General features: G+C 49.5%; 1 protein-coding gene across 1 annotated transcript; it reads left to right on the top strand.

Annotated features, from left to right (window-relative positions):
• Positions 1-5,575: 5,575 nt before the first annotated feature.
• On the top strand, positions 5,576-6,338 carry LOC142053754 (feather keratin 1-like). The gene is made up of 2 exons (XM_075085815.1): positions 5,576-5,624; positions 6,010-6,338. Exons 1-2 carry the CDS (start codon positions 5,576-5,578, stop codon positions 6,336-6,338), a joined length of 378 nt encoding a protein of 125 aa, XP_074941916.1.
• The last annotated feature ends 9,873 nt before the right edge of the window (positions 6,339-16,211 follow it).

Below are 16,211 nucleotides of genomic sequence, written 5' to 3' on the forward strand. Positions count from 1 at the left end.
AGAGAGCTTGCAGCAGCAGCTGCCCTGGGGGCACTGGTGACTGACCCTCAGAGTTGGGAACAGGTGTACAACAAGCTCTGAGGGGGTCAAGAAATCCTTACTGCCCTGGGCTGTGCACAAACTACACTGTCCATTCCCAGCGGTGGCTTGGAGCTCAGGGCCAGGAAACCCCCACCAAGGATTTCTGTGGTGTCCAGCAAACCAAGGTGTGCATGAGGTAACTCTCAAGGCTCCTTGAGCTCTCCCAGTGAGGGAAACTGACCCAAACTGCATTAGTCAAGAGCGCAATTAATACTCTGAAGTTGAAGTGGGTATGTAATTACCTGCTCTGGCCTTTACCCAAGCAGGGGCTAGAGACTTCACCTCTTGCCCATGGCTGGATGTTGGTGTGCCTCTGAGGAGGGCACCCAGGGTTGTTTTCTTGTGATGGAGACTCCACAAAATTACTTAGAAATCGGTTTATGTGGGTGATTCCCTCCAAATGTAATACAGTCCCCATGTGTGCCTATTTGGATGTACTCCTGTGATAATTCTCATGAGAAACTGTTCTCTCTTTCTCACACATTTGCCAAAAATCCTTAACCAAGGTGGCTGGTGGACTAGCCAGATGTAAATACAAAGCGTGCTTGTTGGTTAGCACAAAATAGCAGCCTTGTGTAGCAATACATATTTAAGTGTACAGTAGGGGTACAATGGTGTAGCAGGGATGTGACGTGGAAGCTGCAAAATGCAGGACTTTGGCAGCTGACCTGAAGGAGGGATTCATGATCTAAGATAGGGAGGAGTTCGAGTTTTCCCCATCCTCTCAGCAAAACAGGATTTCAACCATAATTTTCTGGGCCCTTGGGAGCTCCGTGGGGATTTTGGGCTGTGTTCAGCAGAGGGCAGTGGTTGGTTTGGTCACTACTGTGTTGCAGCTGTGCAATGAAGAGGTAATAGTGGGGTCAGCAAAGTCTCTTGGGGAAATTCTGCAAAACTCCCTCTTCCTACCCTGTGCCAGTTTAGAAAACTGAAAAATAGTTTCCGAGGAAAAAAATTATGATTCCTTGACCTGTATTAAATCTGCTGATTTACTGCTGGTTTTCAAGAAGTTTGGCATTTTGTTAGCCACAAGTGTTCAACTGAAATGAAAAAAAACAAAACCCTTAAACCTGCTATATATGTTTATAAAATTTCCCTGAACAGTAAATGGAACCAGTACTGCTGATGTGAGTGAAGAATACCATAATCTGGGCACGCTGTTCCCGTGGGAAGGGAAGAGACACAGAAAAATGGAAAAATTCCTGCAACACAAGGATACCAGCCACCTGGACCAAGCAGTGTGTCCTAGGTGGCCTTGGGAAAGTTACTTAAACATATCAAGATTGGCGTGGAGATGCTCTGAGCTGCTCCAGAAAGCCTGGGAAAGGAATGCTGGGGGACAACTCCTGTGACAGTCCCGCTGTGGCTGCTGGCATGCCAGATGCTGCTGTGGGAAGGAGGCCAAGGCTGGGGATTCCCGGCCAGTTGCTCTGTATGGGACTGATGACGTCCAACATGACATCGAATATGTCAGTGTGGAGCAGCCTTGGGGTTACTGGCGTAGCCCAGCTTTAGGATCCCACCTCAGTGCAGGAAGAGTTGGATTCCAGTTGGGTGACTGCCACTGGGTGCACTGGTGTGAGTAAGGGTGAATGAGAGGAGAGGGGGCAATGACTGTAACGCAAGTATAAAGACAGAGCAAAGCTTGTGAGGAACTGGACAGGCTGGGAGGACTGGGAGTGGAGAAGTTCAAAAATAAAATCAAGCACTTAGCCACGACCTGCCTGCCCAGCTTGGGCCGTTCATCTCACCATGTGCCTGCCACGGCCCTGTGCCCTTCCCCACACAGTTATACGGGTTTTTTAAATGTGAAACCTGGATCAAAATCCTACTTCACATTCAGCGCTGACTGCCCTGGGACAAGGCACAACGCGACAGGGCTGCTCTTAGGGCACAGAGGGGCTATGTCCTGATGGCACAAGTGACAGTCTCACTTTGGCTCACAGGAACAAGCCAGAAAACAGCAACTGTTTGAGCATTTCCTTGCTCCTGCACTTCTGCTGGCAGGATCGATCTTTAGAGAGAGGGATCAGGGCTGATGAGTGGCTCAGGAAAAATTAGCTGTAGATGTTAATTATAATTAGTATGTTACATATCATATATGTTCCAGCTAGGCAGAGCTGTGACAGCCTGGAAAGATGGAGGGGCCCAGGGCAAATGGGAGGCCTGTTCTAGTGTAACACTGAAACCAGGTTTAACGCCAATCCTGCCTGGTGCTGGGTGCCCTCTGTTCCTGCTGCAGGCAAAAGGGATGAGCCACTTCCCAGGATGGGGCCCAAGTCTAAAAAGAGCCTGCGTCCAGCAGCTTTATCTTTTCTCCAGTTGCTGGAAAGACCTCAGGCAGGCTGTTTCCTGTGTTTTTATGCACTGCTAACTGGGCAAAGAGGCCTCCCTGGTGAGCCATTAAAACATATTTAATCTGTGAATGATTTTTGCTGGTGGTGGGGGAAAAAGAATTGCACCTTGCCCTGTATGGGTAGCAAATTTTGTCCTTGAGGGGACTGGAGAGATAATGAAGGGATCCCTTTCCCCTTTGAGCTTGCATTAAAAAGTTAACCCCCCAAAAGTTGTCTTGTATTCTGCTCATGTCATCTGGTGGTGCATAAAAAGGACTGTGGCCAGCAGGTCGAGGAAGGTTATCCTCCCCCTCTACTCTGCCCTACTAAGACAACATCTGGAGTGCTGTGTCCAGTTCTGCGCTCCCCAGTTCAAGAAGGACAGGGAACTGCTTTAGTAAGTCCAGCGGAGAGCTACCAAGATGATCAGGGGACTGGAGCATCTCCTTATGAGGAAAGGCTGAGAGACCTGGGTTTGTTTAGCCTGGAGAAGAGGAGACTGAGGGGGGATCTCATCAATACCTATAAATATCTGAAGGGTGTGTGTCAAGAGGATTGGACTAGGCTCTTTTCAATAGTGCCCAACAACAGTACAAGGGTCAATGGGCACAAATTGGAACACAGGAAGTTCCAGCTAAACATGAGAAAAAAACTTCTTTCCTGTGAGGGTGACAGAGCAGTGAAACAGGCTGCCCAGGGAGGTTGTGGAGTCTCCTTCCCTGGAGACATTCAAACCCTGCCTGGACACTGTCCTGTGCCCCTGCTCTGGGTGTGCCTGCTCAAGCAGGGGGGTTGGTCAAGATGATCTCCAGAGGTCCCTTCCAACCCCTACCTGTCAGGACCCCAAAATCAACACCTCTGGTACAAAAAATAGATAATCTTCATGAACTGTCTCCAAAGCATCTGCTGGGAGAGGTGTGGGGTGTATGAGGGGCTGAATGAGTAGAAATGCTGCCAAAAAACAAACCAAAGGCCTCACGCAAAAGCAGTTATGGGACTCAGAGGGGTCACATGGAGGGAAAATGCCCTGATTAAATAACAACCCCCCAGAAAATCTGGGATCAATAAATACATCAACAGACCCTGCACTTCTTGCCCATGCTGCAGGGTGCCAGGGACACCCAGGTGGTGTTCTCTGTCATGGTCCCCCCTTGCTGTTGTCCCCAGCCCAATGGCCTGTCAGTCCCAGGGACATCATCTTCCCTCACAAAGGGGTCCCAGGGCCACCCTCTCAGGGTACCCTGTCCCCATCCCCCCTTGGTGCCAGGACCCTGGGCAACCCACGCAGCATGCCCAGGTCACCACCCCCCTTGCTGTATGGGTCCTCAGCTGACCCAAGGCTGGGGCCTCATTCCATTTTCTGCCTGGCTGCATGGTCCCCATTCCACCTATGTGGGAGTCCCCAGCCCATGTCCTCACCTTGCTATGGGGTCCCCAGCTGATCCTTTGCGGGGGAACCCAAGGCCACCATACCCTCTTCACTGCAGGGTCCCACAGTGATCCATGCAGAGGGGCTCTGGACCACCATCCTCCCTGCTGCAGAGTCCCTGGGACCACCTGTACAGGGCACCCCAAGTCACCACCCCTCCGTGCTGCAGTCACCATCCTTCTCATTGTGGGGTCCCTGAGGCACAGCATGGGGCACTGGGCACCAGGGGTGGGATCAAGCCCATGACCCTGCTCTGCTCTAAAGATGGGCCTCAGTGGAGGGTTGGCCTTGGCTGGACACCAGCTGCCCACCAAGATGCTACATCACTCCTTTTCCTCACCTGGACAGGGGGAGAAGAATATGATGAAAGGCTCCTCAGTCAAGATAAGGTCAGGGAGAGACTACTCAGCAATTACTGTCTTAGGCAAATCAGACTTGACTCATGGAAATTAATTTAGTTTATTGCTAATCAAAAGTCAGAGTAGAATAATGAGAAATAAAAACAAATCCTAACACACCTTCCCTCCACCCCTCCCTTCTTCCAGGCTTAACTTTACTCCCGATTTTCTCTGCTTCCTCCCCCTGAGTGGCGCAGGGGGATGGGGAATAGGAGGTCATGGTCAGTTCATCACATGTTGTCTCTGCTGCTCTGTCCTCCTCGGTGGGGGGGACTCCTCACACTCTTCCCTGGCTCCAGCATGGGGTCCCTCGCACGGGAGACAGTCCTCTATTAACTTCTCCAACATGTGTCTTTCCCATAAGCTACAGTTCTTCATGAACTGCTCCAGTGCGGGTCCCCCATGGGGTCACAAGTCCTGCCAGCAAACCTGCTCCAGCGCAGGCTCTCCATGGGTCCACAGGTCCTGCCAGGAGCCTGCTCCAGCGCAGGCTCTCCAGAGTCACAGCCTCCTTCAGGCACATCCAACTGGTCTGGTGTGGGGTCGTCCATGGGCTGCAGGTGGATATCTGCTCCACCGTTAACCTCCATGATCTGCAGGTGGACAGCCTGCCTCACCATGGTCTTCACCATGGGCTGCAGGGGAATCTCTGCTACAGGAACTTGAGCCCCTCCTCACCCTCCTTCTTCACTAACTTTCAGGTCTGTGTAGTTGTTTCTTTCACATATTGTCCCTCTCCTCTGGCTGCTCTTGCACAGCAGTTTTTTTCCCCTTTTGAAATATGTTATCATAGAGGCACTACCACTGTTGCTGATGGGCTTGGCCTTGGCCAGCAGCGGGTCCATCTTGGAGCCATCTGGCATTGGCTTTATTGGACATAGGGGAAGCTTCTAGCAGCTTCTCACAGAAGTCACCTTGTAACCTCCAGACCACTACCAAAACCTTGCAATGTAAATCCAACCCACACAGCTACAACCTTACAAGCAAGGGGGACACCAAGACACCCACAGAGCACACCCAACAGGAAAGGCCAGGCCTAAAGACAGGCTAAACAACCTGGCAGTAAGGCTGGGAGGGACTGAATGTGATGGAAGGGGCAGTGCCTCGTGCCCAGCACGTGTCAAATAACAGACCAGCCTTCCAGGCCTGTGAGGAAATGGGGCCCCCTCTTCACAACGTGCCCACAAACCACACCACATGAGTGCCATGGGATGACCTCACTGATGACACCCCACCTCTTGTACGCTTTGGTTGCGTCTTCTGCCCACCCTGACACGTGCCATCAACACAAAGGCTTTGGCCTCTAATACTCTCACTTAAAAGCTGCCGCCATGGCCAAACGGACACATCCTCAAGAGGAAGACAGGAAAAGGCAGCGTCGTGGGAAGGAAAACACACCCCACCTCATTACTTGCCAGGCTGTGGCATGCAAGAGCCACTTGCTGCAAAATGCTGTCATGCGCAAAGGCTGTCCCGCCCCTCGGCGACCAGCATAAAAGCCAGTCCGGCACCTCTCTCCCTCACACACTTCTGACGCCTTCTCCACCTTCAACAAGGTAAGCCTGAACCTCCTTCCCCTCCTTTTCCTGCCCCACCTTGCCTGGATTTTCCAGCACGCTCTGCCCCCAGCCTCAGCAGCCCTAATGCCTCCCCACCGCCACGCTCCCCACAGCCCCACACCGCGCTTCCATGCTCACTCGCCCTCCTGCAACACCACCCCTCGCACCCGCACGCCCCTACGCTTTCTCAACACCCTCTCTTCCAGGGACCATCCAGCCCACACACATGGCCTGCTACAACCTCTGCCGCCCCTGCGGACCCACCCCGCTGGCTAACAGCTGCAATGAGCCCTGTGTCAGGCAGTGCGAGGACTCCCACGTCGTCATCCAGCCCTCCACCGTGCAGGTCACCCTGCCAGGACCCATCCTCAGCTCCTTCCCACAGAACACTGCCGTCGGCTCCTCCTCATCGGCTGCCGTGGGCAACATCCTTGGCTCCCAGGGAGTGCCCGTTTCCTCTGGCCGCTTTGGCTATGGCTATTGCTTTGGAGGCCTGGGCTGCTTCAGTGCCGCAAGAGACTGCTACCCCTGCTAAGGGCCCTTGCCACTACCCCTGACACTGACCACACACACTCTGGAAGTCACGGCATGGACTGAGGACACACATCTGGGCTGTTGCTTCCACATGGACCTGCCCTCCAACAGCTCCTCCTCTCAAGGCATCAGGCAAGGAACCAGGGAAAGGGCCAGCCTGGTCTTCTTGGAAATATGGCCTGTGTACCTCCTCCTCTTCTCCCACTTCCTTCTTTGCAACCCCCTTCTGCTATGCCCAGTAGTCTCTGCTGTGATCACTTTCTCACAAGCTGAAGACCACCGGGGACCTCCAGCATGCCGCTCCCACTGTGGGGCAGGAAGATCTTGGTGCTCTGGAATGCTCTATCTCACACAAGGGACTTCAGCTGATGGTTGCTCTACTTGTACCTCAGACCAGTTCCCTTCCACTTGGCGCTTCTGCATTTTCACTCTCTTTTTTCCGTCAATAAATTTCTCCTGCATCCCAGCCTGAGATGCCTCCTCTTCCTTTCTTCTCCCAGGCCTCCTCCAACCTCACCCAGTGCAAAGCCAGGGCTCGAGAGGCCAGTGGGGTGGGTGGAAAAGGGCTACAAGACTTCTCTTAAGAAGTATGGCCCCAGCAACACCACCGCCACCACAGAGCAGCACAGCGGGGGCTTCCAGCCTGTGACACAAGCCCTTCACTTGCCCAAACAAAGGTTTGGACATGCTAATCCACTTCTACCCATTGCATAGACTTTTCCCTTTGGATTTATTTGTTTTCCCTGCTTCTTAGGACGTTTGTGTTCTCAGGTGTTCATCCAGGTACTCAGCTCTCTCAGACACCAGGACAGGGAATCAAGAGCGCTCTTTCTTGCAAAGTCACCAACTGTAGCACACTGCTGGAGCTGTAGGTGAGAAGGACTTTCAGGAATAGCCCAGGACAGACTTGATACCCTCCACTGAAATCCTTCCTGGCTGCCAGCAGGTGCTGGATCAGGATTTGGGTGAACTCTGATTCGCATCATATACTAGGAATTTGCCCGCGTATTAAACAGCCCACAGGCTCCTGCTGCCTGCCACAGATGAGGGGACTTCCTTGCCTGCAGCTGTCTTTGCCAGGCTGCTTGCCCTGTTTTTCCATCACACAGTTGTAACTGCAAACGTACACTCTGCGTTGCCACCCGTACTTGCTCTGTGTGGCTCTGCACACCTATGTCTCTGTGCAGGTGTCTTTTTCTGTTCCGTGCAGCAATCCCTTTGGACTCTTCTGCTCCCTCGTTCAGCATTGCTGACAAATTACCCTCCAGGATACTCTTGGCAGAACCAATTGATTTTTCTTGCTCCCCTCCGCCCCCCAGGAGCTTGCAGGACAAACAGCTGCTCTATTGATCGTGAATGTTAAGTTGCAAATAGCACATCCGCATCCCCTGTACTGGCAGCTGCTGCTGCTGGTATTAAACATGGCAGCTGTAGAGACAATGTGCAGAGAACACCCCCCGCCTCCTCCAATCCTCGTGGGCTTGGAAGAGCTACGCACATGGATGCCAAATGCAGAGAATGTGGGCTTTGCTAAGCAGTTCTGGCCAGATAGTGTAGGGGCTGAAAGGAAGCTAAAAATGTTAAGAATACACGTTGGCGCTGGCAGACCTGGAGCTCTGGGTGGTGGGTGGAGAAGCACCATGCTGCCATGGTCCTCGAGGATCAGCTGTGTCCTTCAGGCCATCTGTATCACCCCACCATGTGCCCCAGTGTAAAGAAGTGGTTTAACCTACATTAAATAAATTGATGAACTAACACCCCTCTGATTCCCATCCCCATCTTTCTCTGATGCCCCTACCTGAAAAAGGCAGCTGAAACATCAATGTCAGCGAATAACCACCAGAAAGTCTGACCCTGGAGACATGCCTCGTAAGAAGAGACAGAGTAATTTAATTTTTTCAGAGTGCAGGAATGGAGTGTTGTTTACAAATACCTTTGCTGGGAGAAAAAAAGTCTGGCATCTGGGGATGTAGTAATCTGTTAGACAAAGACAGAGCAAATATCCGTGCCTTGGAACGTAACACTGCAAAGACAAAGAAGGTGCTTTATTTTCTCTAAACTTCAAAGAGATATTAGAGCAAAACCGCAGGCTTTTCTGAAAAAGGGGCTCCAGTTTAAATGGGTTGGTGCTGGGATGACTGGGTGAGGCTTTCTCATCTCTGTTAGGCATGCAGTAACCTTAGAAAGAAGTCCTGCCAGCTTCCAAGTCCTTACAGCCTTGGGAGGCAGCAAGGTTGTTGTGCCTGGTTTGATATTGCATGGGTTAATATACCCTACAGCAGCTTGCTGAAACCTCCACAGGCCAGGTAAAGTGTTAGCAGTGGCAGAACTGTTAGGATTGTATAGATAAACCGTCCAATAGTTTGCTTTAATTATGACAATACCAATCTGTTTGCTTTATGCAGTGTTTGTCATAAGATGAAGCATGGTTACCAAAATTACCGTGTCGACTAGTCTGTATATAATAGCAGGCCAAGAGGTTAGAAGACGAAGGGTTTCCGGGTTGGGTAGGAGGCACAAAGTAAAGCTACCAGATAAACAAGCCATAACTTCTGTCAAGAACCTATCAACAGATTCCCCACCACATGCACTGTGAATGGGCAGCTGTGCAGAGAAGTCCGTCTGATCTGGCGTCTTGAGCACCGCCGTGTTCTCCAAGCGATGCTGGCAGGATGGCATTCCCAACACTAAATAATATCAATCAAGAGAGGCCTGCTCTGGGAAGCCAGTATTTGGGCATTCTCTGAGCTATCCAAAACGTCAAGGGGTTGGATACTGGGCTTTGGTCTAGGCTCCTGTCTAATGAGCTTCACAAATGAATTTATAGGGGTCCTTCTCCAGCTGGAGAGATGCTGCCTGAGATCAAAGGAAGGATGAGCCAATGGCTGGCCTCTGGCCCAAGGCTTTCATGCTATGCCCTACTCCAATATGGACTTCCCCTGGGCAAGTCTCTTGGGGGAATCTGTTTAACTGACCTGGAGCAATCTCCACTTTTACCCGTCTGTAGAGACAAACAAGCACTTCTAGCCCTATTTTAGAGGCCTCTTTTGGAGGAGATGGAAGTAAAGCTGCTCTGAGTAAAATCTTGGCTGTTATTTTGCTCCTGGGTGCTTGAACTGTCTAGAGGGAATTTTGTTTGGTTGCTTTAAGGTCATGTCAGGAAAGCCCTGTTAGGGTCCACTGGTGGATGAAAGAGAAGCCAAGGGGTCTTCTACAAGGGAGAGAGGCAAGGCCTTCAGGGCATGCATGCCCAAGAATACCTCTTCTGGGGCCAGAGCTCAGACTAGTACTTGCTCTTTGGCTGTTCCCACTCGGAAGAGCAAAGGTGACATGGCTGGAGGAGATAGGTTTGGATCAGAGCTCTTGACTGATATTTTGACAAAATAAAACCTATTCTGGCAGTTCTGTACATTCATGGAGCATTGTTCTTCTCTACATGGCTGTCTGAGAGCCAGCTGGTGCTCAGATCTATTTCCCTTCATGACCTATATGAGAACCAAACTCTGGATCACATTTGCCCACTGAGGCATGACACTGCAGCCCATTCTGACCTCTAGCCACATTTATCTTTCAATAAGCAGCTTCAAGTCAGGTCTCCAGAAAGCTTTCCTGACGTGACCACTTTCCCTCCTTACAATAGGTTTACATGCTGTACCACACCTACTCAGTAACATCTTGTAGTCGAGAGCAGAGTGCTCAAGGAAAATCAGCTCTTCACATCCCATTCAGTCCTTTACAGCAGCTGCAAGTCAGATGCATTACGTGAGAGCACTGAACTGAGCAGGTGATAGGGCAGGGAGGAGGCAGGTAAAGAGATTTCTTTGTCCAGCTCAGACTGAGTCAAAAGAATATAACATCAAGAGTGATGGGGGACATTCTTGTCCACATTATCCCTTTATTCCTTCTCTCCTTGTGGTCCTAAGCATGTTTTGGTTTTTTGGTGGGCTCTTGCCAAGGTGGCCATATATTATCAAGTCAATGAAGAAAGCAGACCAGCAAGGGCTGCCAGTTGTTTAATTTCCTGCTTTTAATGGAGCCTAAACTAAACATCTGTAGTAAATATTTCCCTTTGCTTTTCTGTGGCCCGGTGTTGACAGGTGATGGACAGCAGTCTTCCCTTCCCCAATATGAAGACTTGGGTTTATTAAGGCAAATACAAGAAGGGGACTGAAGCTGGGAGAGAGCTACTTACCTTCTTGTTGAGATGGCAGAAGCTCCTCTCTGCAAGCTTTCACTGAGATTGCCATGAGGTGAGCAAGGACTTTCTCCCACACATAAACTCAGCTTTATTTCATCTGACAGGCTCTTTCTTGTTACATGGGCAACTAGAAAGAAGAGCCTTAGTCCTGAGTCAGGCTGTTAGCTCTACATACAGCTATGAAGGAAAAGTAAAATCACTTTTGTTAGAACTCAAACCCATGCCTAAATGAATAGGATCTCAGACACTATAGTCATGGATACTGAAGGATAGTTTAATGAATTAAGACCTTGATATACTGTCATCATTGGCAGATTATAAAACCACTTAGAGAATCTCACATTTCTGCAGGGAAGTTTTGGTGCTTTTTGCAGCATCTGGTGAGTCTATAGAAGGCATGGAGTCAGGTCTAAGTGAAGTTAGTTCTTTTCCCAGGGTGAAGGGCTCTGCTGGTCCAATGTCCTCTTCTCAGCTTGGTATGGGACTGTTACGTAGATGATTATATAGACAGCCAGCGGTCAGCAGAAGAAGACAGCCTGCAAACCTCAGAGAGCAACTGAATTGTGGCTTCACACCCTGTGATGGCAAAAAACCAGGATGACATGACTTGGGACTTCTCTTCAGATAAGGTCTGGAGACCTGGGAACATACAGGGACGGGGTCTTGCAGGAAAGGGAACAGGGAAGGAGCAGACTGGGGACATGAGGAAAAGGAATTGCATGTGGATAAGAAGGGATCAGAGAGATAGGAAGTGGGTGAGTATTGCAGTGGATATTCCCCCCGGCATCCCTATTAGGTCCCAAAAGCCAAACAGTACCCACCACAACGCACTGAAATAATGCAGTGAAGTAGAATCATAGAATGAATCACAGTATGTCCTAAGTTGGAAGGGACCCACAAGGATCATCAAGTCCTACTCTTGTCCCTGCACAGGACAACCCCAAAATTCACACCATGTCTCTGAGGGCATTGTCCAAGTGCTTCCTGAATATCATCAGGCTTGGCGCCATGACTGCCTCATTGGGGAGCCTGTTCCAGGGCTCCACCGCCCTCTGGGTGAAGAACCTTTTCCTAATATCCAGCCTAACCACCCCCGACACATCTTCCTGCCATTCCCTCAGGTCCTGTCATTGGCCACCAGAGAGATCAGTGCCTGCTCCTCCTCCTGCCCTGGTGAGGAAGCTGTAGACCGTGATGAGGTCTGCCCTCAGTCTCCTCTTCTCCAGGCTGAACAAACCAAGTGACTTTAGCTGCTCCTCATACGGTTTCTCCTCTAAACCCTTCACCAACTTCGTGGATCTCCTCTGGACACTCTCTAGTAGCTTTATATCCTCAATGTACTGTGGCGCCCAAAACTGCACACAGTACTCAAGGTGAGGCCGCCCCAGCACAGAGTAGAGAGGGAAAATCACCTCCCTCAACCAGCTAGTAATACAGTGCTCGATGCACCCCAGGACATGTTTGGCCCTCTTGGCTGCCAAAGCACAGTCTTGGCTCATTTTCAAAGTAATAAACCATTTCTTGTGCTTGGGGACATGCTGCAGTCTTGCAGTCTACCTCTGTTTGGGATGCCCTGCAGAGCGTGGGGTGTGTGCTGTGATGTGACATTTCAGGTGGCAACATCTAGCGTAAGCATCACCCAGCACTTCCCATGACAATCCTGCTCATCACATAGCCAACATACACAATGGATGCTGCTACTAGCCCATGAGCACACACACCACACCAGATCCCCCCCTGCACCCTCTTCCCAAGGTGGAGAGATGAAGGTCCTCTTCTTCTTTCCCAGTACACAGGGAACCTTCCTGTCTTCTACTGCAAGACCACAAAAGCTCAGATGGATATGGGGAGATCACTCTTGCCCCTTTCCTGGGCCTCACCATGGGAAGGGGATAAAGTGCTTTGCTTTTAGGCTTTTTCTTCCTAAAATGGGAGTCTTCCAGCTCTGATCCAATCACTGGAATCCTCCCCACAGCTTCTGTTTTGGGACTAATGATTCCCAGAAGGGGAAAAGCAGGCTAAGCCCCCACTTGTTTTCTTGTATCATCCTTTGCTGGACACCAGGTCCCTGTGTTCCCTGACCACTTTCCCCTCTATTAGTTTCCTTGTTCTTGTCCTCAGCAGCCCTCCCCTCCATGGAGCTTCGCTTGTTTTTTAACCCATTGGCTCCTTCTCCTTTCCTTCCTCTGTTATTTATCTGGGGCTCTGGTTCCTCTGCAATGACTTCCTCATCTTCCTCTGCTCCGGAGGAGCTGTGGGGATCAGACCTGCCTTCTCCTCCCAAATCCTTCCCCAGACCCCCTACTGCCCTTACACCTGGAAGGAGGCAGGGTGGCAGGTCTGTGTTTCAGTGCTAATGCAGGTGGCCCGTGCTGATAGACCTAATGTGGCAATTCCACTTTCCTCAGCCTTTCCGCAGGTGAAGCCTACACCTGCTAACAGTACTTATTAATGCTGATTAGGCTGACTAATGAGACTCTTGTGCACACACCGGAGGGGCAGCAAACCCCAGAGGGACAAGGAAGGAAGAAATTGCCTTTGTGCCTAGCTGTGCTGTTTCCTCCTGGCAGTTATCAAGATGATTGCGGAGGGAAGGCAGAGCTTGCTCAGAGCCCAGGAGGAAGCTAGTCTGGCAGATAACCCCACGTATGGAGTCAGGGGCTCCTTTTCTGATGTAGAATGGGAGATTTTCATCTTTTCTGGGCCCAGATATGTTTGCAGTATGACTGAGGGGTGGCTATTCTACACCTCTGCCACGCTACAGTTTTCTGGGCTGTAATATTACTATTTCAGCCTCTGAAATGATCCAGATCCTCAAAGGCTGTTAAGTGCCCAATTTTGCTTGAAAACATTGGGAATTTGGCATCTAAATATTTAAATAGTCTGCATAAAAGACTGCCCTGCAAAAGCTGACTTGTATGTGCTTTACCTTAGCAGTCTCTGTGTGTATTTAATGATACATCGAGTTACTCACATTGCCCTTGGATGATTCCCTATTATGCTGTGTGTGGCTGTTCTCATCAGAGAAAAGGCAGGCTGGGGTAGGAATAGGACTATTGCAATCCCTGTTGGTGATCACTAAGAAGAAACCCAAGGAGATACCCTGAGCAGAGGCATGGTGCAGGTCAAGGGGTGAGAGACCTGGCCCCAGAAACAGAGAGAACTGAGGGAGGCTTCAGCAGCAATGAGAACTGGCAGATGGATGGTGCCCACCAAAACTGTGCCATTTGGAAGAGTATTTCTGATGAAAGCTGAGTTTTTGGTACTGATTTTTAACATTGTGCCCTGAGCAGAAATGGGTGACTTTAAATAGAACAGAAGTTTAGTAAGTGCTGCACTACGAGGAAAAGTAAGAGGTATAAACAATATGGGTTAAACAAAGAGCACAAAAAAGCACTGAAAAGATAAGTTTGTGGATGATTTATCCTCTTTTCAATTTTTGGAGACTATGTCCATGACAAGGGACCAGACCCTGCTTTGGAGATGGTATAAAATGAAGAAGGACCACTGAAAGCTCTGGATAAGGCAATAGACATTACCAAACAAAGAGACTTATCCAATCTCAGGTGGCTTTTATGAGGACTGAATAATAGTGACAGTAAAGAGAATTCAGATTACTACAAGGTCAGTTTACGGCAGAAAGAGGGAGCTTCAACTGAGACCCTGTTTAGTAACTTAAAAATCTAAGTGAAGAATCTTAGAGTTTTTATACCGACCTCAAATGAGCAACAACACTGAGAAGGATGTTAAGACATTTCTGTATATGGCAAAAATACTGCCAATAGGAAAAGAAAGGGAGGTGTGAAGCTGTAGCTTGTTGGAACAAAGAAACTAAAATAAGCTATGCACTGAGCCTGCATTTTTCCTCCTGTTTCTCTGAAATAGTCTTGGCAAAAGGCAGTACTGTTAACAGCTCTGTATATGAGACACGTTCTCATTACAAACAGCTTAGGTGGCATGGGAGGGACTGACAGCATGTTGTGGATTGAGGGGCATGAGTTTTTGGGGTTTGTAGGGAAGTGCAGACCTTTGAGGCATAAAATGTTTTCTCCAAATGAGATGTTGGTGGAAAATGGTGGCAGAAAGTTGAAGTGGCTAGCCTGGCCAAGAAGTCAGAGCCTAATCCATGTGTGCTGATGCGTCATTTAACAAAGAGCTGCCAAGAAGGTGGCATTGGCTGTTAGATGCCTATGTCAGTGTTTTGCAGATGAATAAGGAAATAGATGAGACAGAAGGAAAACACAGTACAATTGGGCCCTGGGAAGGCTCATATGTTCATGGCCATGTCTAGAATGGGAAATAATGACCAGGACAACAGTCTTACATCCCTTGGGATAGTGCCACAGTGTTGGTGGCCCTCATCACAACATCTTGGAAGGAAAATCTGCTTCAAAGGAATAGAGCTCCCAGCAAAAGGGAACTAAGTCAGCTGTATTGCTTGGGAAAGCCTCAGAGAGGTCACATACCCAGCAGTGGCAACTGCTGTGCCCCAAGATGATGAAGAGCCTGAGTTAATGGACCAACTGCAGTTGTGTTGTGCTGGTGGTCTGGGGGAGACCCGCAAGTCCCTGCACCAGCTGAAGGAACACTTCCCATTTGTAGATTCCAGATACAAAATTTTATTTCAGGCACAGGACTCAGCTGCCCAAGCAGAAGTGAATGCTATGGGATGCCTGACGGTAGGGCCATCAGGGTGGTGCAGGACTCGCAGGACAACCACAGTCTTGTGCAGCAGGAACTAGAGGTGCGGTGACAACCCATCATGCCTACCATGGCGTTAGGCAGTGGCTTATTGGCAACTGAGTCTTTCCCTTGGGGGAGTTTGGTGCTGGATTAAGGTGCATGCATTAAAGCATCTCCATATGCAGGTGGTGTTTAGGGACTTGTTATATTCCTGGAGATCCAAGCAACATGGAGGCCAGGGTCACTCAGCTGGGAGGTCTCTGCTTCCATGAGCTGAACAGCTCTCCATGGACTCCACTGCCCAGAACAGAAACTAGGACACCCAGTGCTCCTAGGGACAACTACACTCATCTCTGGACAGATCCCTGTATTGCAGTGTTGTTGACTGTTCAATTTTTGTTACCATTGGATTGGTCAGGGAAACAGGTGAGAGGAAACATGTATGTGTTGCAAGAGGCAAACTCTTGCAAACTCAGAGCAAGAGGTGGCTTGAAGCATTGGTTATGTTGTATTCCTGTGAAATGGAGATGACTGTCCTGTGGTCAGACCCCAGGGAAGAGTACACTAGGTTGCCCTAGTCTGGACCAATGACAAATCCTGCCTTTCTGAACGGTAACACCAGGAAAAGCTGTTCACTTGACTTGATGAAGTCATAGTAGCCTTCCAGCTGGAGGGGCAATAGGCATATGAGTGAGGAGACGTGGAGTAGTAACAACAGTTATTGCTGTTCATGCTGCAGGTTTTGCTGTTTTCCTAGGATACTTTTTTGTACTTGCATTGCTTAATTGGTACAGTGTAATATAAAACATATACCCACCATTGTGGAGAGAATTTTCTTTCATTCTTAGCCTCTCATACCTTTTAAACATGGGTCTTAAATCATCCTAGTGACTTCATACTGGGGTGAATTTTAACTTGGATGCCTGAGATGGATTCTTTTTCTGACCTTGGAAGCATCAGCATTTAAGTGATTGAGTGGATGGACTGATAGTG

This window comes from Phalacrocorax aristotelis, chromosome 2, assembly GCF_949628215.1.
Source record: "Phalacrocorax aristotelis chromosome 2, bGulAri2.1, whole genome shotgun sequence".
Classification (NCBI taxonomy): domain Eukaryota; kingdom Metazoa; phylum Chordata; class Aves; order Suliformes; family Phalacrocoracidae; genus Phalacrocorax; species Phalacrocorax aristotelis.

What these genes read in the sequence shown, in the direction of transcription:
- LOC142053754 (XM_075085815.1), top strand. Translation starts at nt 5,576, where the DNA reads ATGGCCAAACGGACACATCCTCAAGAGGAAGACAGGAAAAGGCAGCGT. An exon ending in AGACAGGAAAAGGCAGCGTC is followed by an intron (nt 5,625 to 6,009) that starts GTGGGAAGGAAA and finishes CCTCTCTTCCAG; the next exon opens with GGACCATCCAGCCCACACAC.